This window comes from Doryrhamphus excisus, linkage group LG15 (assembly GCF_037039965.1).
Source record: "Doryrhamphus excisus strain RoL-2023G ecotype Guam linkage group LG15, RoL_Dexc_Guam_v1.1, whole genome shotgun sequence".
Lineage (NCBI taxonomy): Eukaryota > Metazoa > Chordata > Actinopteri > Syngnathiformes > Syngnathidae > Doryrhamphus > Doryrhamphus excisus.
Window position 1 is genome coordinate 724346 of NC_136371.1, and position 24122 is coordinate 748467.

Below are 24122 nucleotides of genomic sequence, written 5' to 3' on the forward strand. Positions count from 1 at the left end.
GTGTAAATCTGTAGCACGTGATTGAAACAAATGTGTGTACTTAAAGATTGTTGAATACAATAAAAATAATTAAATTACAAACAATGCTCCGTTGAAGATTATTTAGATACATCGTTCTTCATTTAAAAAAGTGATTTAATATAAAACAACAAACGGTATGCCCAACATAGAAACATAGAACCGTTTAAGTTATTACAGTTATTTAATACCCAAGTGTGTATAATGTAGCGACCCCGATGTGTTCTTGTTGACATGTTGTGTTATAGAATGTCTGACTGTTTCAGGTGGCCATGAATGCACCAGGGGTGGGGGCGTGTCGTTGTGCGGGAACCAGGAAGGAAGCGCTCGTGTAGTTACATGATGTGTTTTGGTGGCGTGGTTACGGCCGACAGTAGCCATTATTGTCTACAATAAAAAGCTTGTTATTGACCACAGTCGTGTGATTTCCATAGCGTCGTTCCCGACGCTACAATATAATTAAAAAGTCGTAATTAATGTCGACAATTACAATGTAGAAAACACTTCTATTCGTAGTTTGCCATTCATGGGCAAATTCAATTAATTTCTATTAGCTTGTGAGTACAAGGGCTAAAATGAAAAAAAGAAACAGCAACAAGTCCCGCCCTTTTCCTGAGTGACGTCTCCATGGAAACAACACAACGAAACATGCCATAGAAGTCAGCGGGAGTATTGTATCAGTCAAACAGTGGAGTAGCGCCACTGTTGTACAAAAAGGTAAGTGATATCCATCGGTAATTATTAAGATTACTCTTGGAAATAGCCTTTATTATATATAAATAATTATAAATTAAATGTATTATTATTTTATTATTTTTATTATGATATTTTAGTCATGCCAATTGTGAATGTAATTGCAAACTTAACATAATTTTTTTTTTTTTTTGCCAGACATGACGACCAAGCCCAAATATACACACAGTGCACTTCTGGAGCAACGATGGAGGAAAGTGCAACAACAGCGACTCCATTTACCAATGTACGTTTTCACCTTAGTAGTCAGTATTGAGTCATATCCACAATAATCCTAAATATGTACTCAGACTTTTGATCATTGTGCAGGCCAGTTGGTGTCCTGCAAAGTGACAACGCCATGGCCGTGTCCCAAGCAGTGGATTCTTACAGGCAGACCAAAGAGCAGGGTCGCGCTGTGTGCAGCCCATCACCAGCGCCTCACTTCCCTTCTACTGTAGGACATATCTCCAAAATAACTATTAAACTCACTCACTCACAAGTGTGTAGCAGCAACACAATGTCATTTATCTTGATACCTGCTTTACAGATGCAAAGTAAGGAAAGGACACAAAGGGTGAGTTTACTGTTTGAAGTGAATTTGTCAAAAACAGAACTATCCTTTTTTTTCTTTCTTCTGAAGCTCAGTGGTTAAGAACGATCAAAACGAGGACTGATAGAGCAGCGACACACAATAACCCGCAAAGAAAACTTTGTAGATCTTTCAGAATCTGCACCTATTCCAGCTGTATTGCTAACACAATGCTTATTCAGCTACACAAAAAATAAACATGAACACAAAAGGTGTCCAGTGTTTATGTAACATAAACAGTTGTTTCATTTATAAGTCGCTCTGGAGTATAAGTCGCAGGAACAGCCAACCTGTGAAAAAAAGTGCGACTTATAGTCTGGAAAATATGGTATTCTACTCTGGTCATGCTAACATGTGCCAAGAGAGGTTGTCAAACCATTAAAATGTTATTTTTCTATAGTTAATGCAGAGTTAACCACATTTAATCGCAGACAGACTTTTCACTACATCTACAGTCATGGAAAAAAATGTTTTTCTTTACTTTATTTCTTCACTGTAATGTCTGATACAACTAAATGTACATTTGATTGGTCAGATATAATGCTGATAACATAAATAGCTCATTAGAGTTTCATGAATGAAAAAAGAATGAGCATGTGACCGCTTTTACAGATGAACTACATATTCCTGAAGCAGTGCATAGAAAGCCGGCCGGTCTTTCCAATCCCTCAGCATTGGTTGAATTCCATCGATGCCAAAATCCCTCCCAAACTCAAAGACAGCTGTCAGAAAAACAAAATCCTGCAGGAGCTCCTCAGGGAAGTCACTGACAACTTTCATGATGTCATCGTCAAGCACACAGGTACGGACAATGATCTGTGAGTGTGTACTGTACATCATCTATGTATGATTACATTGTATGTATTTGTTGAAGTGGATACATTCCTAAAGAATCCAGAGTGTGAAGAAACTACCTCAGAAACACATACACCTCTCCCACCGGAGTGAGTCTTTAAATCACACATATGATTCACCCTCAGCTTGTTGTTGCTTTTGTAAAATAATTGTCTTTTGTAGCATTCTTGAATTTTCCCAAACACGCCACGAGACCTTTATCACAAACCGGAACCTGATGAAGGAAAATTTGCACGTTCTGCATCCCATTATGCAAACTATTTTGGATATCGGCCACACAACCTTTTCTTCAATGGTTTTGGTGGATCTTTCTGGGTATCGGTATGTAAAAAAACAATTCAATGATCAAGTACCCGTGGTAATGTCTCCTGTTAAGATTGAACAAAGTGGTGTATCATCATGATTCAGGGCTTTGGGACCCGTTGATTCCAATGTACTGCAGAAAGATCTGGCAATAGAGTGCGAGACAACAGAACAGAGCATCATGGATACCTGGTTCCCTAAAGTCATCAATTTATTAACTAGTCCAAAAACACTGGGATCAGTTCAAGAAGAATCCCTGGATTCCTTCTATGACTGCGCATGCACCCTCATCTCCAATCAGGTGGACTTGTCTTACATACATCATCTCATCATCTTTTGGTTTGTTCTTTTCCTCACTTACATGGTCTTTTTGCTGTTGTCAGTTGAAATCCCTCCTCCAGAGGAGTGTAGAGGAGTTTGTCTACCCATTTGAACCGAGCAACCACCACTTCTTGCCCCTCTTTCGAATGGCGCTGACGTTGAATGAAGAAAAGATGGAAATAGGCCCCACCTTACAGGAACTGGAAGCAGATGTTTTTGAAATCCTTAATGCCATCACAAGTACACTGCAGGTAAGATAACGTGTTAGCAATCATGAAACAAAGTGATTTTTTAAAATACCTTCCTCAAGTACTTTTTTTTCCAATACATTTGCATTGTGTGTTCATTTGCAGAAAGTGCAAACAATCCATTCATGGCTGGAAAAATCCACCTCTGCATTTGTGGATGCCAAGGCCCCTGAACACACGCTCACTTGGGCTCATTTCACTGTGAAAGCAAGCGTGTGTGACAATCTAAAAGAACCAGACCAATATTTCCAGAATTACGGTAACATAAACATAATTTAAAAAATGTAATTATTCTAGAGGATATTTTTTAACACATTATTATACTGTAGTTGACGACTATGACTGGCTAGTCAATGGAACGGCTCAGACTCGAGTTGAGACCTTTCTAGAAGAAAGCCATTCATTTGCTGAATATATTCAGGTAAGTAATGACCTGTAATTTACCTGTATGCTGTATGATTTAAGAATTGTTCACAACAACATTTCCATATTCTTCCTTATTGCACAGCAAGTGGATGAGTTTCGTGACTTGTCAAAGAAGATTGAAAACCTGCCACCCAAAGCTCACTTTGGAATGGTCCAACTGGATTGTGAGGAGCTGAATCACGGACTGGCTAATAAATCTAAAGCCTTTGCTGAAATACTTATCAACAAAATGATAACCAAACACTGTGAAGAAACTCTACAGTGAGTCTCTTGTTATTATTATTATTTTGTAACCACAAAACAGCCAAGAAGGCATGCATGTGGCTTGGAATCACCCACCTTTGCATGTGTAATATTTTGTGTTCGATACAAGGACCTGCCGTGACTTTGAAACCATCCGAGAAAATGCTTTGAAAGTACCTGACACAACAGACGACATGGCCAACATGATTGAGTACATTGACTTAACTAAGACAAAGGGTATTTCACTCCTGGATGAAAAAATAAAGGTAAAATCCCTTCTTGTTTGCACGTGGATGATACTATCACCATTCACACCAGTTGCTCTCCTGATTTGACAGAAAGCCCACAGCAGACTGAGCTACCTCCTGGATGTCCACATATTTAAACCCGAACACCTAGAACTCAATTCAACTGTCTTTATGTGGCCATTGAAAATCCAAGAGGTCTTTGAACTCAGCGATGCGGTACTATGGTCTCTTCTGTGTAATTTCTAAGTATTACTAAGAACTGGATAAAAAAAAAACTATTGTTGCCTTTCAGCTTTTGCAAAAGTCCAAGAAGACAGCCGAGAAAGAGATCCTTGCTAAAAGAGAAAACGTGATGGTACATCTGGCCAAGCTGGAACGTCGGATTGAAGAATTCCCCCACTGTTCCGAGCTTGATATGGTGCAGCAGGTACAGCGAATTATTACCCCCCCACCCCCACCAAGAACAGTATTTTACAGTTACTCCGCATAACCTTCTGTAGCTCAGTGGTTAAGAACGATCAAAACTAGGACTGATAGAGCAGCGACACACAATAACCCGCAAAGAAAACTTTGTAGATCTTCCGGAATCTGCACCTATTCCAGCTGTATTCCCTTGGATTTTTGCTTCAATCTAATTTATTCCACCCATGCCCTGCCTCCAGGCATGCCAACCCGCTGTGATTGGTCAAACGCCCAAAGTGGTGCATCCCATAATCAGTTCCCAGTTCCACATGTCCAAAAGGAGTAGGAAGAAGCAAAGCTTATTAAATCCTACCCCTCCATCTGGTACTTTTACAATCACTAACTGTTACATTTGTTCACTTCCTGCTTTCCTAATATAGTTTGTTATTACTTTTTATTGTTTATTTTTTAAAATAAATATGTAATTATATATTTTTTAATTTTAATTTTAATTTTAATTTTAATTTTAATTTTAATTTTAATTTTAATTTTAATTTTAATTTTAATTTTAATTTTAATTTTAATTTTAATTTTAATTTTAATTTTAATTTTAATTTTTCACATACCAAAGTACACGGTGATATGCCCATACAATGACATAATGGGTTTTTTTCATTTTTTCAAGTCGCAGGAACAGCCAACCTATTAAAAAAAGTGCGACTTCTAGTCCGGAAAATACGGTATTCTACTCTGATTCCAGTCATGTGAACACGTGCCAAAAGAGGTCTATATCTAACTACTGTATATCTAACAGAACCCTTAATCTTTTACAGTACATAGCAGATGTCAGAACAGTTCAGATGCTTCTTCACGAGGCTGAGGAAACCATTGCCGACATCCACAAAGATGAGGTTTTTCATCAGTGGGAACAAACATATTATCCTGAAGTTGACATCATCAGAGAGAGCGTCGAGCAGTACCAGAAGGTGTTTGGGTTCATATTCAAATGGCAGCGTGCAGAGAAAAGGTCTGATATTAGATGTATGCATTTCGGTATGTAATGCCATCAGTTCCACTTATGAGTCACATGATCTTCTCTGTGAACAGCTGGATGGATGGTTCTTTTCTGGAACTGGATGGTGAGGGAATGGAGGTAAAGGTGGATGAATTCTCCAGGGAGATCTTCAAGATGCTTAAGTATTTCCAACAGAAAAATAGCAAGGCTGAACAGGAAACTAGGAAACCCACTCCATCCATTGGACAACGTGACAGTAGCCCAACAGTCGCCCTGTGCAGCACTGTACTAGATCAAATCAAAGACTTCAAGGTATCAGTGTAATTATTGTTTGAAAATGTGTGTATACGTAATAAGTAACAGCCTTGTTTGTTCTAAATGATTGTACAGGAGTATATACCTTTAGTATCTGTCCTGTGTCATCCGGGTATCAGAGATCGCCACTGGAAGCAAATGTCAGACATAGTTGGGTATGACCTCACTCCTCACACTGGTACAACACTACGGAAAGTTCTCCAAAACAACTTGGCTCCTTACCTGGATGAGTTTGAGTCAGTCAGTGCTACGGCCAGTAAAGTAAGAATTGAAAAAAATGAAACTGAAAAAAAAAACAGAAAATGTAAACATTTGAATGACCTTTTATGTATCTTTCAGGAATTTTCCATGGAGAAGGCCATGCACACCATGGTCACTGCTTGGGATGGTGTTTCTCTCCAGCATCAGCCATACAGAGACACTGGTGTGTCCATCCTGACTTCTTTGGATGAAATTCAGGCAATGCTAGATGATCAGATTGTGAAAACCCAGACGATGAGGAATTCACCATTCATCAAGCCGCTGGAAAAAGAGGTCAAGGTTAGTATCAGTTGAGATAAAATTCTCAAATGAATGAATATCTAATCCAATAATACATACTAGATTCCTATTATTTTGAATGGCTTTCACCCAAAATGTTATACTTCTCTGCAATTTAGACTTGGGAGGAGCGTCTTCTTCGCATTCAGGAAACCATTGATGAGTGGCTGAAGGTGCAGGCTCAGTGGCTCTACCTTGAGCCCATCTTCTCTTCCCAGGACATTATGCAGCAAATTCCAGAAGAAGGAAGGCTCTTTCAAATGGTTGACAAAACCTGGAAGGACGTCATGCGGCACTGTGTTAAGGACTCAAAGGTGGCTTTCACCATCATTTGTGGTAACCCTGTGGTCTGTCTCTGACGTACGGTCTATTGATGACAACAAGTTTGAAATCTCTTCCTTAATACCAGATTCTTCAGGCAACCGCAATGCCTAACCTGCTAGAGAAACTAATAGAGTCCAACTGCCACTTGGAGACCATCATGAAGGGACTAAATGACTATCTGGAGAAAAAGCGTCTGTTTTTTCCAAGGTGCGCAATGGAATTGAATTTGTATCTGTTATATATATATTTGTTAATCCCAAATGTCAATAATTGTCGCTTTGCTGCCAGGTTCTTCTTCCTGTCCAATGATGAAATGCTGGAAATTCTTTCTGAGACCAAGGACCCACTGCGTGTACAACCCCATCTGAGGAAGTGCTTTGAGGGTATTGCCAAACTCGACTTCCTCCCAAACCTTGATATCCAGGTAGGCATTGGTGGAGTGGAGCGTTCCATGGCAGCAGTACAGCCGCTTGATGGATGCCGACTGTTTTTATCCAGGCCATGTACAGCAGTGAAGGGGAGCGTGTTGCGCTGATTCAGCTCATCTCCACAGCTGAGGCCAAAGGATCGGTGGAGAAGTGGCTGGTGCAAGTGGAAGAATGGATGATTCGCAGTGTCAGGGATGTAGTGGACCGCTCCAGAACGGTGAGATCGCTTCTCCTAAACAAACGTAATTAAAAAGTCGATGAACAACTATATAAGGAAGTGGATCAACGCTACAGTTTGAATGGAATGTTTTGACAGGCTTATGCTGAAACTCCACGGAACCAGTGGGTGAAGGAGTGGCCCGGACAGGTGGTGATATGTACCTCACAAATGTTCTGGACCTTAAAGGTCCATGAAGCCATCAGGACGGGGGCTCAAGTAAAGTTTAATATTCACCTTCTTGTTTCCAAAAATGAAAATTGAAAGTGAATTAATACAAATTGTGATACAGTATGTGAGCTTACTCAAATTATGGTAATAACGGGAGTCATTTTTATGGTAATAATGACTTTGATGGCCTCTGCAGGGTGTGAAGAACTACTACCAGCAACTCCAGAAACAGCTGAATGACATTGTGGGGCTGGTGAGAGGGAAACTGCCCAAACAAACACGGATTACTTTGGGAGCATTGGTGACAATCGATGTCCATGCCAGGGATGTCGTCATGGAGCTCATTGAACACGGTACCTCATGGCACAAGGTTTACTGTATAAAAAAGTATGCCTTTCAAATAAATAGTATTTCTATGCATTCTTGACAGGTGTGACCACTGAAAGCGATTTCCGCTGGCTTGCCCAGCTCCGTTACTACTGGAACAACGACAATGTTCGAGTTCGGATTATAAACTGTGATGTTAAGTATGCATACGAGTACCTGGGGAACTCTTTTCGTCTGGTCATCACCCCGCTGACTGACAGATGCTACAGAACTCTGGTAAAATAGCAAAGTGACTTTATTGGAAAACGTGTTTTTTGTTTGGATAAATGTTTCAGTTTGTGTCTTGTCCAGATTGGTGCTTTTTTCCTCCACTTGGGTGGTGCACCCGAGGGTCCGGCTGGAACCGGAAAGACTGAAACCACCAAGGATCTAGCCAAAGCGTTGGCTGTACAATGTGTGGTCTTCAACTGTTCCGATGGACTGGATTATCTTGCTATGGGCAAAGTAATATCTCACGGAAAGTTGACCTTCATCCAGTCCCAATTTGTACTTTTCACTAAAGTTGCTGTGATGTTATTTGTCAGTTTTTCAAAGGTTTGGCTTCATCTGGGGCATGGGCATGCTTTGATGAGTTCAACCGTATTGAGCTTGAGGTCCTGTCTGTCGTGGCCCAGCAAGTCCTCTGCATTCAGAGAGCTATCGAGATGAAGTTGGAGTACTTTGACTTTGAAGGAACCATGCTTAAACTCAATCCCAACTGTTTTGTGTCCATCACCATGAACCCTGGTTACGCGGGACGCTCGGAACTCCCTGACAACCTCAAGGTCTTTACACAATAACACAATGCACGGAACCTTGGTTAGTGTATATATTTTTATCACTAAATTGGGGAGAAATCGATTTGGCTCTCATACATTTTGGTTATAGTACGGACCTTCTGGAACAGATGATTGATGCTAACCAAGGTTCTATTGTATGCATGAGCAATTTTCACATTTCATCATTTTTATTTTAATCACAGTTGCGGACTTCAAATAAAGTTTTGGATTTTAGCAGGTTATAAGATGCTTTTTGCAATGATTTGATGAATATTCCAAATGTCTTCATTGTTTTGTGGTCCTCAGGTGTTGTTCCGAACAGTGACCATGATGGTCCCCAACTATGCACTGATAGCAGAGATCTCTCTGTATTCATATGGATTCCTCAATGCCAAGCCTCTATCAGTCAAGATTGCAATGACTTACAGGCTCTGTTCAGAGCAGCTCTCCTCACAGTTCCATTATGATTATGGCATGAGAGCTGTCAAAGCTGTACTTGTGGCTGCGGGAAACCTCAAGCTCAAGTATCCAGATGAGAATGAGGATATACTGGTATATGTGCTAAGTTATGCAAGAAATTATTTGAACGTTTTTAAATCCCGTGGTCTGTTTCTTGATGGCTTTTCTTCTGTTGTTAACATCTAGCTTCTGAGGTCCATAAAAGATGTTAACGAGCCCAAGTTTCTCTCTCATGATATTCCACTATTCAATGGAATCACCAGTGATTTGTTCCCTGGCATCTCCCTCCCTGAAGCTGACTATGAGGTAAAATATGCCATGCCTTTTGCATGTACATTATCCCCAAATAGGAGACACTGTATTCATATTTGCTGCTGCATATTTTTTTAAATGGGGATGTACAATATTGAATTGCAAAGCTTTTGAAAACCTTTTTTCCTAACCTTGGCTGAAAATGGCACCAAAGATTACAGATTTATCATAAAGTAACTAGAGCAAGGCTCTAATAATGGTAAAAATGGATTTTAAAGGTCATAAATATGTTTTCTATTCCACTTATTAGTATTGAATCTTACGTCATTGCAATTATGTCTTTGCTTCTTTCTCAGTTGTTTTTGGAGGCTGCAACAGAGTGCTGTACAAAACACAATGTACAGTCAACACAAATCTTCATAGAAAAGATGATCCAGACATATGAGATGATGATAGTCCGGCATGGGTATGTTCTTTTGCTTGCAATGTTTAACGTTTTGAATTACAAAGTCGACACACTCCTGCATGAAGGTAAACCTTTTCTGGTTCAGGTTCATGCTGGTGGGGGAGTCATTTTCAGGTAAGACCAAAGTGCTTCATGTTCTAGCTGACACACTTATTCTGATGAACGAAAGAGGATACGGGGAGGAGGAGAAGGTCATCTTCAGGACTTTGAACCCAAAGTCCATCACCATGGGTCAGCTCTTTGGACAGTTTGATCTTGTTTCTCACGAGGTGGGCCTGCACCTCCCAACCCCAACCTCATGTATTCAAACTGGACCCAAGATCTTCTTGTCTGCTTTCCGGTGTTTTCTCATTCTTTGTTTATTGTTAGTGGACAGATGGGATTGTGGCCAACACATTTCGGGAGTATGCATCATCTGAAACGCCAGATCGTAAATGGGTGGTGTTTGATGGTCCCATTGATACACTTTGGATTGAGAGTATGAACACTGTGCTGGATGACAATAAAAAGGTACACCGTACACATACGTTATATTTGATTGTGTTTTGTGGTATTTATGGTTCTTCCCATCTATGTTATTTATCATTACATTACAGTTATGTCTAATGAGTGGAGAAATTATCCAGATGTCCAACCAAATGAGTCTGATTTTTGAAGCAATGGATCTGTCACAGGCCTCTGTAAGATTTGAACAAGATCATTGATTTTTTTGTTGACATTTGTTGCTATTTAGTAGTTTTAGCACTTATAACAATACTGAATAGTCGACTTACTTTGTGGTATTGCAGCCTGCCACGGTCAGTCGATGCGGTATGATCTACATGGAACCATCTCAGTTAGGCTGGGAACCTTTAGTGATCTCCTGGATGAACACACTTCCTGAGGTTCTGCAGAGTCCTGACAATATCAACCTAATGCAAGAACTCTTCCACTGGCTGATGCCGCCTACCTTCAGGATGCTGCGTAAAAACTGCAGGGTGAGTAACAGTAGTTCTTGGAATCATTTAGACACCACAACCCAAAGACCAGTGGGGTTTGCACCAATTAAAAGTCAACCACAATTCAATGTTCACTAACTGTTTTGCTTACAGGAAGTTGTCCCGACAACCAACTGGAACGCAACTGTATCTTTATGTAGACTGTTCGAGATGCTTCTAACGGAACCGCTAGAGACAGAGACAGGAGATAAAATTATTCGCACCTGGATCATGGTATAGTTAGGATGAATATTATCAATAAATGTTTGTAGTAAATCTTGGTAACCTCCCTAAGCAACATATTTGGTTTACACCGATGCCATTTGTCTTCCTTCTGCCTGCAGGCAGCCTTTACCTTTTCCTTGGTGTGGTCAGCGGGTGGCAGCTGTGATTCAAACAGCCGGGATAAGTTTAGCGACTTCTTCAGGGATATTGTGTCTGGAAAGGTAGAGAATCATCCAGTTCCCGTTATTGTAGGGAAATGGGAATGCCCGGTCGATGAGAAAGGCCTTGTGTATGACTATTTCTACGAGGTACCGCCGACTTTCATCGGTCATCAGTTTTTTTTTGGCCTTGTGTAGAAACATCTCAGTGCTACTCCGATATCCTTTTCAGTTTAAAGGAAAAGGAAAATGGGTTCACTGGAACGATGCCATCAAAAATGTCAGCCTGGGAGACAAAAACACCAAAGTCCAGGACATCATCGTTCCCACCATCGACTCGGTTCGCTACACCTACCTCATGGACATTTGCATCACCAATGGCGTGTTAGTATCCTAATGGTGGAAGGGACATGAATCAGGCCTACCCGAATGAGGTCAGATGCATGAATTTGCCCTGTATGCTTTCTGTTCTTCTGCCCAGGCCTTTGCTGTTGGCTGGCCCTACTGGCACTGGAAAGTCTGTGTATGTGAAGGAGATGTTGATGAACACTCTGGACAATGACCTCTTTTTACCTCTCATCATCAACTTTTCTGCTCGCACCACGGCCAACCAAACACAGGTCAGCGTGCGGCATATATATTTTAGCATGTGGAAATCCTAGCATAGCGAAATGAGGGTTTTTTCATCCTAAATGTGTCCTATTTTTTCAGAACATCATCATGGCCAAATTAGATAAGAGACGGAAGGGTGTGTTCGGCCCCCCCATGGGAAAGAAATATGTCATCTTCATAGATGACGTGAATATGCCAGCACTGGAACAGTTTGGAGCTCAGCCTCCCGTGGAGCTTCTTCGACAGTTCATGGATCACAAAAAGTGGTACTAGATGTTGGATATTTACTGTACAGAGCATGGAGGAGAAGAGGATGGAATGCAATGCCTGACTAATCCGTTGTCCTCTGGCAGGTATGACCTGAAAGATACTTCCGGCATTAAATTAGTGGACATCCAGCTCATCTCAGCCATGGGTCCTCCTGGTGGTGGAAGGAACGCTGTGACGTCTCGCTTCCTGCGTCACTTCAACATTTTTAGCATCAATTCTTTTAGTGATGAGACTATGGTTCGCATCTTTTCCATCATGGTGGCCTTCTACCTTAAAAACAATGACTTTCCGCCTGAATATTTCACTGTTGGTAGCCAAATAGTGACAGCCACTATGGAAGTGAGTCTTTGGGATTTGACCAATACTCTCGTATTCCCTCCTACTCTCATATTGTCTTTGTGTAACATGACGAATCTCTTCATGAAGGTTTACAAAAAAGCCATGGAGAACTTGCTTCCGACGCCAGCCAAGTCTCACTACACTTTTAACCTGCGGGACTTCTCTCGAGTTATCCAAGGCTGCCTGCTGTTAAAAAGCAAATCTCTGGAGAACAAACGCACCATGATTCGCTTGTTTGTCCACGAGGTCTTCCGTGTCTTCTACGACCGTCTGGTGGATGACAAGGATCGAGCATGGTTCTATCAGCTGATGAACACCATCCTCAAAGATCACTTCAAGGAAGCCTTTAACCAAGTGTTTGATCACCTGAAGCAAGGCAGTAAAGTACGTTGATTCTAGATCATTTGTGATGATGCGTAGAGTTGAAATGAAATGTACTTTTTATCAGTTGGTGGAGCAAGACCTGCAGATTCTACTGTTTGGAGACTACATGAACCCTGACGCGGAGCCTGAAGAACGCCTGTACGCTGAGGTGCTCTCCGTGGAGAGCTTTGCCGAGGTGGTGGAGGCGTGTCTTGTTGAATATAACCAGATGAACAAGAGCCGCATGAATCTCGTCATTTTCCGGTAAATCCGTATTGGAATACTGAGTCAATTACTGTAAAGAAAAAATATGTCCATTACAGTCACATGCACAACTAGTATTTGTGTAGCAATCTGTTGAAAATGAAAGAACTTGTGTCTGATGTAGCTATGTCTTGGAGCACCTGTCCCGTATCAGCCGTGTGTTGAAGCAGCCAGGAGGGAATGCTCTGCTCGTAGGAGTGGGAGGCAGTGGACGCCAGTCCATCACTCGATTGGCCACGTTCATCGCCCAGATGACTCTCTTTCAGCCCGAGATCTCAAAGAGCTACGGCATGGTTGAGTGGAGAGATGACCTCAAGGTCAGCTTTGTGGTTTAAGACAACCGTTTTTCATCATGTGACACAGTGAGCCTTTCCTCAAACAAAATGTACTACTAATAAATGATAAAAGGGTACTGGTTTCACCAGATCTTGCGAGATTACAATGTGACAGGATTTATCGTTCAGAAAATATATATTTTAATATATATTTTATTAATAGATATTTATTTAATATATTTTTTAATATACATTTTAATATATATTTTTAATATATTTTTTTATTTTTATTTATATAATAAATAATTAATTAATTACACAATAGATTAAATAGAACTTGATAATTGTGATGAGAATCAGCACCTCCAAGTCTGAAATCTATGCTATAGTCTATGCTGGTCCACCAGCATAAACCAGCCTGGAAATGATGCTGGTTTATGCTGGTAAGTGCTGGTCCATGAGCTGGTCCATCAGCATAAACGAGCAGACACCAACATGGTCCACCAGCTAAACCAGCAGACACCAACATGGTCCATGCTCTCTGGTGCCATCGGGACCTGCAAATACCCAATACCCATAAGTCCATCTTACTGGCAGTATAAAACCCCATTAATACTTTTCATATTTCCCCAGACTGATTACTTCCATAATCTCATTAACGTCATATTTTTAAATCTCTGCTTTAAGCATACTTTTGTGTCTCGGATAGTGTTAGTAAGTCTTAGTACGCATTAAAAGTACTGTAAGTGTTGTGTCATTTTGTCTTGAGTGTGATGTAGTACATTCATACAACCCCCCCCCCATGTTTTCCCAATAATACAGAAACTGCTCATGCTTGCTGGGGTGAAAGGTCAAAGAACAGTTTTTTTGCTCACTGATGCCCAGATCAAAGACGAAGCTTTTCTAGAAGATGTAAACAGTGTCCTGAACACAGGAGAAGTTCCCAATATGTTTGCCATGGATGAGAAACAGGAAATCATTGAGGTATGACACTAATATGATTTCATTCATCTTCATCGTTTGTTACATATTTGAAGTCACGGAGATTATTACTGTTACCATTATTAACGTTCCAAGAACTTTCTTACAATTAACCTCACTTATTTGACTCTTTCCAGACGGTCCGCCCCATTGCCCAAGGGAAGAATAGGTCTGTAGAACTGAGCTCTTTGACTCTGTTCTCCTTCTTTGTGGCACGCTGCAAGGAGAACCTCCACATTGTTGTGGCCTTCAGTCCGATTGGTGAAGCCTTTCGTAATCGTCTGCGGCAATTTCCTTCTCTTATTAACTGTTGCACCATTAATTGGTTCCAGGTACTAAATATCCATGATAAATTCTACACAATATAAGTCGAAATTAGTAAGCTAAGAGTCACTTTTCCTTGTGCTCCTGTTGTACTTTATCTTGTGTGTCCTTCCAGCCTTGGCCAGAGGAGGCGCTAGAGCGGGTAGCCAACTCGTTCCTGAAGCCTCTGAGGATGAAAGATAATGAACAAAAGGAAGTCGTACCAATCTGCAAAACATTTCACACCTCTGCCAGCCAGCTTTCACACAGGTTTGCCTGATCCCATTTCAAAACATTTTCATCCATAGAAAATCATGCCGATTTAAGCATCTGTATTTTTATGCTCTCAGCGACAGGCTGTTTACCTTAGTATTGTATTGGGGAAACTACTGTGTATGCAACTTGTACTTTATTGTTTATTGTATTGCTCACATTGTACTGAGCAACCTGAACCTGGGTTCTGTGGTCATCATGACACGCGGGAGCTGGTGTGAGCCTACAACAGGCATTTCAATCTAACGGAAGGCTTCTGGCGGCCATGATGGAGCCGCAATGGATCAAATGTGTTCCCGGGGTTATCCTCACCAAGGTTGCTGTGGTATGCTGGAGCCTATCCCAGCTGACTTTGGGTGAGAGGCGGGGTACACCAAGGACTGGTCGCCAGCCAATCACAGGGCATTTTATGTGCTAGTTGCACTAAATGTTGTGTAACCATTCCATAATGAAAGGAAAACTAACTATGGATCCTTGTCAGTTAACTGAAATGCCAGCATCGTTATGACGGCCGGGGCTTGTTCCTATCATTTTGAAAAGTGCAAAAAGTCTGCCAGAGACAACCCGAGAGCTGGAGCGATCTGTGATTTGATGATGGAAATGATTGAAGATGGGTATTGGTCTTGAGTAGCAGGATGTAATCAGGATAGGTATTGGCTTGAAAACGTATGTATCATGCATCCCTAATATACTGTTTATGTTGGTACTGTCTGCAGATTTCTCACTGAGCTTGGCCGCCATAATTATGTCACGCCTACATCCTATCTGGAGCTAATGGCAGCTTTCAGTCAGCTCCTCACCATGAAAAGGGACGCAGTCATGAAGGCAAAAAGGAGATACACCAACGGTCTAGAAAAACTAGCTTTTGCTGAATCTCAGGTACATGCAGCACACGGGATTCTTTTTCGAATCGGAACAATCTGATGCTGGAACAAAATGCATTTTCATCCTGTTTCTCTGAAGGTTGGTGAGATGAAAGTGGAGCTGGTGGAATTGCAGCCCAAACTAAAAGAGGCACAGATTGAAAATGACAGGATGATGAAGGTAAATGCAGCACGTGACACTGAGTTCCAGTGGCACCAAAGTCATCCTAAATATACCAATCCCTGGTAATGACCAACAGGTGATAGCAGTGGAATCTGTGGAGGTGGAAGCTACCAGTAAACTGGTGCGTGTGGAAGAGGAGGCCACAGCTATTCAAGCCGCTGAAGCTCAAGCGCTAAAGGATGAGTGTGATAGTGAATTGGCCGAGGCCATCCCTGCCCTGGAGGAGGCCACCGCAGCCTTGAACACCTTAAAGGTGAGAACCCTCCAAGGTGGGCCAACATTAGCCTTCATGGGTGTCTTTGCTTTATGGACATTTGAGTGCGTTACCTTCTTCATTGCAGCCTGCTGACATCACCGTTGTGAAGTCCATGAAAAACCCTCCCTCAGGAGTCAAACTGGTGATGTCAGCTGTGTGTGTCATGATGGGAAAAACACCGGACAAGATTGCAGATCCTGCTGGGTCGGGAAAAAAAGTTGGTCTAAAAATATACAGTATCATCACATCATGTTATAATAAAATGTCTATGAAAAGAACTAATACAATTCTAAACACAGCAATGTTTTCTTTCCTGCCTAGATATTGGACTACTGGGGTCCGAGCAAGAAGCTGTTGGGTGACATGAACTTTTTACGGGATCTTAAAGAATATGACAAGGACAATATTCCTGTGAGTTTCGGAAATCATCATTCTCCCAACTTTAAGCACAACCATGAACATATCTAAAATGTTCTACACACACAGTCAACGTGATCAAATTACATATTAGAATTAGGGCTATCAAACAATGAAAATATTTGGTTGTGATTAATCACATTTTGGGTCCATAGTTAACTCACAATTAATCATATTTAATCGCAGATAGAAATAAGTCCTCATCTATAATAATTAAGGGAAATCTACGTGGTAAACGACAATGATAGCTACATCACATTTATGTAAAGGGATATACATTTCATTATTTATGGCTCATATTATTTATTTACAAACTTTTTACGGGACCTTAAAGAATATGACAAGGATAATATTCCTGTGAGTTTCGGAAATCATCATTCTCCCAACATGAAGCAAAAACAGCAACATATCTAAGACGTTCCACACGTTTGCTAGTTACCAAAGTGAAATATGAATTATATCTGTATATCCTCTCTCTCTCTCTCTCTCTCGCTCGCTCGCTCTTTTACAGGAGGATGCAATACAAAAAATTCGTTCTACCTACATGACCAACCCTGACTTCAACCCTGCTAAGGTGGCAAAAGCCTCCTCAGCAGCAGAGGGCCTATGCAAGTGGATCAAAGCAATGGAGTCTTACAATAGAGTAGTGAAGGTACGGTACTGGTATCATTTTACTTGTACATTGTTAAAAAAAATGCACATGTAGCTCCAGTTATATTCACCTGCGTGCTTTTAGATCGTGGCTCCAAAAAAGGCCAAACAAGCTGAGGCCCAGGCGACCCTGGCATCCGCCATGGCCGATCTATCAGAGAAGAGAGCCAAGCTGAAGCAGGTTGAGGACCGTTTGGCTGACCTGAAAAGAACATCTGAGGAGAAAACAGAGGAGAAAGCCAAACTGGAAGCCCAACGAGATTTGTGTCAAAGAAAGTTGGAGAGAGCTGAGAAACTCATTGGTGGTCTGGGTGGAGAAAAAACGAGGTAATCAATAATACTTTTTTATATGTATATATGGATTATATGTATGTGTGTACATACATATATATATACACACAGACACGCCGTATAATTGCAAGGACACAATGCCACCGAGTAAACATCTTATTCTCAGATGGTCCAAAGCTGCTGATGATCTCCAAAACACATATGACAACCTGACTGGAGATGTCCTGATCTCTGCTGGTGTCATGGCCTACCTGGGCGCTTTCACAGCCAGTTTTAGACACGACTGCACCAGTCACTGGATCAATCTGTGTCAAGTAAGATTCCTTATCAACATGCAAAAAGATGATCTTTCATATATTTGCTCTCCTCACCTCTCTTTTCATCTACCCTGGCATGTCTAGACTCGGAACATTCCATCATCAGATGACTTCTCTCTCAGTAAGACCCTTGGAGATCCTATCAAGATTAGGGCATGGAACATTGCTGGGCTCCCCACTGACTCCTTCTCCATTGACAACGGCGTCATTACCAGTCATTCACGTCGATGGTGAGACCTTTACACAAAACTCAGTGTGATATATACAGCGTGTGTAGCCGCCCGACGCATTAATTACACTAAAACATTGAATGTAATTAATGAAATCAATTATTTCCACCATCAATGTCATTTGAAATCCTATTGATTCATAACAGCATCCTGAGATTGTCCTTGTTTATCCCGGTCCTTTTCAGGCCCCTGATGATTGACCCTCAGGGTCAGGCCAACAAATGGGTGAAGAATTCAGAGAAGGAGAACAATTTAAATGTGATCAAATTAACAGATGATGACTACATGAGAACTATGGAAAACTGTATTCAATTCGGAAGCCCTTTGCTGCTAGAAAATGTGCTGGAAGAGTTGGACCCGTCACTGGAACCTCTACTCCTCAAACAAACCTTCAAACAAAGTGCCGAGAATGAGACACAGCATCCCAAAGATGCATAACTTGGGATGTCAACATTTTTGTCATGCTTGTTTTCAACCAGGTGGGGTAGAATGCATCAAACTGGGGGAGAGCGTGATTGAGTACTCCCCCGATTTCCGCTTCTACATCACCACCAAGCTGAGGAACCCTCATTATCTCCCCGAACTGGCCACCAAGGTGTCTCTGCTCAATTTTATGATCACCCCAGAGGGCTTGGAGGACCAACTGCTGGGAATCGTGGTTGCCAAGGAAAGGTACTGTCGCCGTTGGTCCACTGACTTTTGTTCGACTCCGCTGCAGCTTTTCTTCCGCTGCATCTGCTTCGCAGGCCCGAGCTGGAAGAGGAGAGAAATGCACTAATTCTGCAGTCGGCTGCAAATAACAGACAACTCAAGGAAACGGAGGACAAGATCCTGGAGACACTAGCGTCCTCAGAAGGAAACATTCTGGAAGACGAGAGCGCCATTCAGATCCTAGACTCTGCAAAGATAATGTCCAACGAGATTTCCAAGAAACAAAAGGCACGTGCTATGTGCTCCACAAACACAATCTGGCTTTTGTCTGGGATTTCTTACTACATAGCATTCTTGTCTATGAATTTGCCAGATTGCAGAGGAGACTGAGATCAAGATAGCAGAGTCCAGAGAGTGTTACAGAGCCATTGCTAAACACTCCTCTGTCTTGTTCTTCACCATCGCTGACCTGACCAACATCGACCCCATGTATCAATACTCTCTCAGCTGGTTTGTCAACCTCTATACAAACTCCATCCAAGATAGGTGAGCCACGTTTACGGTGTAACTCACAAAAGGATGCGTGAGATCACATGGCGACGTTGATGGGACCGTTTTCAAATGTCAAATCCACAGTATCATATACTGCTGTATGTCTTCGGTCTCTGATGTCATAACAACCTGTTAGTAAATGCTATGCAATTGCCTTGCATTCGTTGCAAAATGAAAACAACATCAGGCGATATCATACTTTTGATATCACGTCGAGCTTTTGGTATTCATTTGACTGTTGAATGTTTCTGGTTGAGGCTGAAGCAACATTGAACTGGATTGTATTGAGAAGCTTCCCCTGTTTGCGTTTAGTAAAAAGTCCAAGATCCTGGAAAAGAGGCTCATGTACCTGATCGACTACTTCACCTATAACTTGTTCTGCAACGTGTGTCGATCGCTGTTTGAGAAGGACAAACTCCTCTTCTCCTTCCTTCTCTGCTGCAATCTACTTCTGTGAGTACCATTGGTGTGATAGCGACTCGCTACTTTTGGATAGGAATCAAATCAATACTGATATTTCCATCAGGGCTAAAGAGGAGATTGAGTACAGTGACTTGATTTTTTTGTTGACCGGAGGCGTGGGTCTGCAGAACACAATCGCTAATCCCGATCCGAGCTGGTTGCAGGACAAGAGCTGGGATGAGATTTGCCGAGCAAACGAGCTTCCCGGTTTAAAAGGAATACGGTAACTCAGTTACTCTGGGATTTTTGTTGGCTCCTTCCTACCGCTCAGCTTTTCTCCTTACAGTATGGACATGAATGTGTTTATTTCACAGAGATGCTTTCATTGAGGATGCAGAACTTTTCAAGCCTATTTTTGACAGCAAAGAGCCAAGCAACACCCCTGTGCCCTCACCTTGGTGCGATCAACTGAATGAGCTGCAGAAGATGATCATCATCCGCTGTCTCAGGCCTGATAAGATTGTGCCGGCCGTACACAAATATGTCATAACTAAACTGGGGAAAAATTTTGTCCAGCCTCCTCCCTTTGACTTAAGTAAGAGCTACCTGGACTCCAACTCCACCATCCCACTGGTGTTTGTGCTTTCTCCTGGTGCTGACCCCATGGCTAGTAAGTTGGGAAACTTAACTTCATGTCATCTTGAGGACAATGAAACTGACCAGACGCTAACCGTTCACAGGCTTGCTGAAGTTTGCGGGCAACAAGGACATGGGCGGTAGCAAGTTCCAGTCTATTTCCCTTGGGCAAGGCCAAGGACCCATCGCTACCAAAATGATATCCACGGCCATGCAGGACGGGACTTGGGTATGTTTGCAGAATTGTCACCTGGCGGTTTCCTGGATGTCCACCCTGGAGAAGATCTGTGAGGAGTTTAGTCCCGCAATATGCCACCAAGACTTCCGACTTTGGCTCACAAGCTATCCTTCTCCCAAGGTAAAGGGCAACATGACGTTTTCCAGGATGCGCAACAGCTCAATTTTCTACGGTTCTGGACCTCCAGCTGCTCTCTGTCTCCTTCTCTTTTGGACCAGTTTCCAGTCACCCTGTTGCAGAACGGGGTGAAAATGACAAATGAACCCCCAACAGGACTTCGGCTAAACATACTGCAGTCGTACATGTCAGATCCGGTTTGCGACCAAAACTTCTTCAATAACTGTCCTAATAAAGAACTGGTGAGTTGGGGCCGTTGGTAGAATGACTTTGTCGCATATTCCATCGCTGCCCCTTTTCTCCAAATACCCGGTCTCAATTTACCACGAGGTACAAAAACATACAGTAGTTACTGAAGAACTAACGAGGAACTAACGACCAAGGCCATACATTTTGAGTAGTTACTCAGGAACTGACGAGGAACTAAGAAGTAGTGGTTAAGGTCAGGTGGGTTTGTTCCTCATGAACTACTGTACGTTTGTGTACGTTATTGTAAAGTGTTAGCAAATACCTCTCTATTTTTCTGCAGATTTGGGAAAAGCTCCTGTATGGCCTGTGCTTCTTCCATGCGCTTGTCCAGGAGAGGAGGAAGTTTGGTCCGCTGGGCTGGAATATTCCCTATGGCTTCAATGAAACTGACCTCCACATTAGTATCAGACAGCTCCAGGTGATCATTCAAAGGCTCGCTGCTGAGATGGCTACCATCACATACGTCTAAATGCACGTCATGTGTCTCCCCGTGTAGTTGTTCATCAACGAATACGACGAGGTGCCCTTCGAGGCCATCACTTATCTGACCGGAGAGTGCAACTATGGAGGCCGTGTGACAGACAACTGGGATCGGCGCCTCCTGAACACCATGTTGGCAGACTTCTACAACAAGGATGTCGTGGACAAACCTTCTTATCCTTTCTCACCCAGCGGTGACTATGTCGCACCTCCCAAATCGGCCTATGGAGACTACCTCCGATTTATCAAGGTAAACATGACATGACACGTGTTGGTTAGATTGGCAGCTGAGTAAGCGTTCCTTTCTTACGTACCAGGAGCTTCCGGTCAGCCAGCACCCAGAAATATTTGGGATGAATGAAAACGTGGACATTTCCAAGGATCTGCAGCAGACCAAGCTGCTGTTTGATTCACTGCTGCTCACTCAGGGAGGAGGCTCTAAGGGAGGGGGGGGCTCTGGGAGTGACAACACGCTGTATGACATAGCAAATGATATCCTCTCTAAGGTAGGAGCTACTGTATTATAGCTCTTCATTTGTTTCACTTGGCAAGAGCGTTAACGGTCCCAAGAGTTAGGCGACCACTTCTTCTGTTAGCCTTACCTGAAGAGTCTTGTTTCATCTCTTTCTTTGTCCCAGATTCCCCCAAATTTTGACATTGAAGCATCTCTGGCGAAGTACCCGGTTCTCTACAAAGAGAGTATGAACACTGTGCTTGTCCAAGAAATGGAGCGCTACAACACGTATGAACATACTCACTCTTTACGGAACGATTGCTAATAAGTCCTTTTGCTATGACCGTATTAGCGTATTTGTCCTCCCCAGGCTGTGTAGTACCATCCGTGTCAGTCTTCAGAACTTGCTCAAGGCCCTCAAGGGTTTAGTGGTGATGGATGCCGAGCTGGAGGGAATTGCGGGGAGTTTAATAGTGGGCAAGGTCCCCGAGAAATGGGCCAAACGCTCGTACCCGAGCCTCAAGCCTGTGGGGAGCTACATCTTTGATTTCCTGACGAGGCTCAAGTTTTTGCAGGTCAGTCACCGTGAACTGACACCAAGACGTCTTCTCTGTTTGTCCACATTTTCACTGTAACTTTATGCGTCTTTAGAATTGGTACGACTCTGGTAAGCCCAGCGTGTTCTGGCTGTCAGGCTTCTTCTTCACCCAGGCCTTCCTAACGGGGGCTACACAGAACTATGCCAGGAAATACAACATTCCCATTGACCTGCTGGGCTTTGACTTTGAGGTCAATACGCATACTTTTAATCTTTAGCACAATCAGTCATTAGTTGTCAATTTAATGGCTCGTGACAGAACTTGTTTTGGCCATTCCATGTGTGACGTTGTCATGTGGTTGTTTAGGTTCTTCCCATTGATGAGTCAGGCTCGCCCCCTGAAGATGGTGTCTATATTAATGGACTGTTCCTTGATGGAGCTCGATGGGACAAAGAAAGGTATCGTTGCCTCCACCCGGGTTTAAGTATGGGCATGCCTGCATTGCAGAGCCCACATTATGGGCAGCCCATATTTAGTTATTACTATATCATTATTATAAAATCTTCAAAAAAATATTCTTGTTTCTCTCCCCAGTTGCAGTTTAGTTGAGCAGAATCCCAGAATCCTATTTGTTTCGATGCCCATTATCTGGATAAAACCTAGTAAGTATGCATGTGAAAGATCACTAATATCATATTGGTGGCTCTTGGATGACCTATTATTTCATGAATGAATTATTGACTTTCTAAACCAACTCCTCTCAACACAAACAATCCATCACACCAAGAACTACATTTTACCCATCATTCACAATCCTTATGGTCGGCATGGCAACATGACTGTCAGCATCCACTGCTTCAGTTTGTCCAGATTTTTAGTTGGTCGCATGTGGAATTCCAAAGTTGACCCGATTTTTCAGCTAATTGCTGCAAACTTCTACTACACACTACAATCATGAGGCATGATTTATAACCTAGTAGGAACTTTTCCAAACTCTGATGCGATGGCAGCTCCAGTAGCGCTAGCTAGTAATTCTTACCAATACAAATGTTGTCTGTCATCATATTATTTACTTTGCCTCCTTTTCTCCACCATGCAGCTAAAGACGTCCCAGAAGAGTCCGATCGTCGCTATGTTTGTCCTCTTTATAAGACCAGCGAGAGGAGGGGGACCCTCTCTACGACAGGACATTCCACCAATTTTGTCATTCCCATGATGTTACCCACCACCAAGCGCCCTCAACACTGGATCAAGCGTGGTGTGGCGCTACTCTGTCAGCTTGATGACTGAAACCACAACCGGCCCTCCGTCCATCTATTTCATCCATTTTCATCATCTTGGTCACATGACTGGTCACCAGCCAATCATAGGACACATAAAGACAAACAACCATTCACACTCACATTCATACCTATGGACAATTTGGAATTAGCCAATTAACCTAGCATGTTTTTGGAATGTGGGAGGAAACCGGAGTACCCGGAGAAAACCCACGCATGCACGGGGAGAACATGCAAACTCCACACAGAGATGGCCGAGGGTGGAATTGAACCCTTGTCTCCTCGCTGTGAGGTCTACGCGCTTTTTTAAATTTCTTTTTGGGCTGCACGGTGGACAAGTGGTTAGCACGTAGGCCACACAGCTTTGAGACCTGAGCTCGATTCCACCCTCGGCCATCTCTGTGTGGAGTTTGCATGTTCTCCCCGTGCATGCGTGGCTTTTCTCCGGGTACTCCGGTTTCCTCCCACATTCCAAAAACATGCTAGGTTAATTAGCCACTCCAAATTGTCCATCGGTATGAATGTGAGTGTGAATGGTTGTTTGTCTATATGTGC

General features: G+C 42.4%; 1 protein-coding gene and 2 long non-coding RNA genes across 3 annotated transcripts; 1 reads left to right on the top strand and 2 right to left on the bottom strand.

The window, feature by feature from the left end:
- The first annotated feature begins 441 nt into the window (after positions 1 to 441).
- Positions 442 to 23814, top strand: LOC131104964 (dynein axonemal heavy chain 12-like). Its single transcript, XM_058052696.2, has 74 exons — positions 442 to 735; positions 910 to 997; positions 1081 to 1207; positions 1301 to 1327; positions 1955 to 2144; positions 2217 to 2286; positions 2360 to 2518; positions 2606 to 2801; positions 2884 to 3072; positions 3175 to 3328; positions 3399 to 3490; positions 3578 to 3756; positions 3869 to 4004; positions 4077 to 4202; positions 4279 to 4413; positions 5222 to 5415; positions 5496 to 5715; positions 5794 to 5979; positions 6058 to 6258; positions 6378 to 6572; positions 6668 to 6789; positions 6871 to 7006; positions 7081 to 7227; positions 7327 to 7446; positions 7595 to 7751; positions 7829 to 8001; positions 8077 to 8229; positions 8310 to 8549; positions 8850 to 9095; positions 9189 to 9308; positions 9611 to 9720; positions 9806 to 9989; positions 10090 to 10230; positions 10317 to 10400; positions 10509 to 10697; positions 10812 to 10931; positions 11042 to 11230; positions 11313 to 11464; positions 11562 to 11700; positions 11792 to 11958; positions 12046 to 12301; positions 12389 to 12685; positions 12750 to 12928; positions 13053 to 13245; positions 14026 to 14187; positions 14322 to 14516; positions 14624 to 14757; positions 15477 to 15639; positions 15724 to 15804; positions 15884 to 16060; positions 16149 to 16280; positions 16385 to 16474; positions 16992 to 17132; positions 17217 to 17458; positions 17589 to 17736; positions 17824 to 17969; positions 18155 to 18369; positions 18449 to 18641; positions 18716 to 18908; positions 18994 to 19166; positions 19485 to 19625; positions 19699 to 19857; positions 19949 to 20244; positions 20315 to 20568; positions 20667 to 20807; positions 21095 to 21232; positions 21311 to 21544; positions 21612 to 21800; positions 21933 to 22036; positions 22119 to 22323; positions 22400 to 22537; positions 22654 to 22745; positions 22882 to 22949; positions 23387 to 23814. Exons 2-74 carry the CDS (start codon positions 912 to 914, stop codon positions 23575 to 23577), a joined length of 11811 nt encoding a protein of 3936 aa, XP_057908679.2. The 5' UTR covers positions 442 to 735; positions 910 to 911; the 3' UTR covers positions 23578 to 23814.
- On the bottom strand, positions 14549 to 17431 carry LOC131104968 (uncharacterized). The gene is made up of 3 exons (XR_009119856.2): positions 17203 to 17431; positions 16135 to 16260; positions 14549 to 14674 (listed from the first exon to the last, which is right to left on the bottom strand). It is a non-coding gene; the product is annotated as an uncharacterized LOC131104968 (long non-coding RNA).
- Positions 17592 to 23648, bottom strand: LOC144901735 (uncharacterized). Its single transcript, XR_013629821.1, has 4 exons — positions 23327 to 23648; positions 18079 to 18722; positions 17794 to 17976; positions 17592 to 17727 (listed from the first exon to the last, which is right to left on the bottom strand). It is a non-coding gene; the product is annotated as an uncharacterized LOC144901735 (long non-coding RNA).
- Positions 23815 to 24122: the final 308 nt, after the last annotated feature.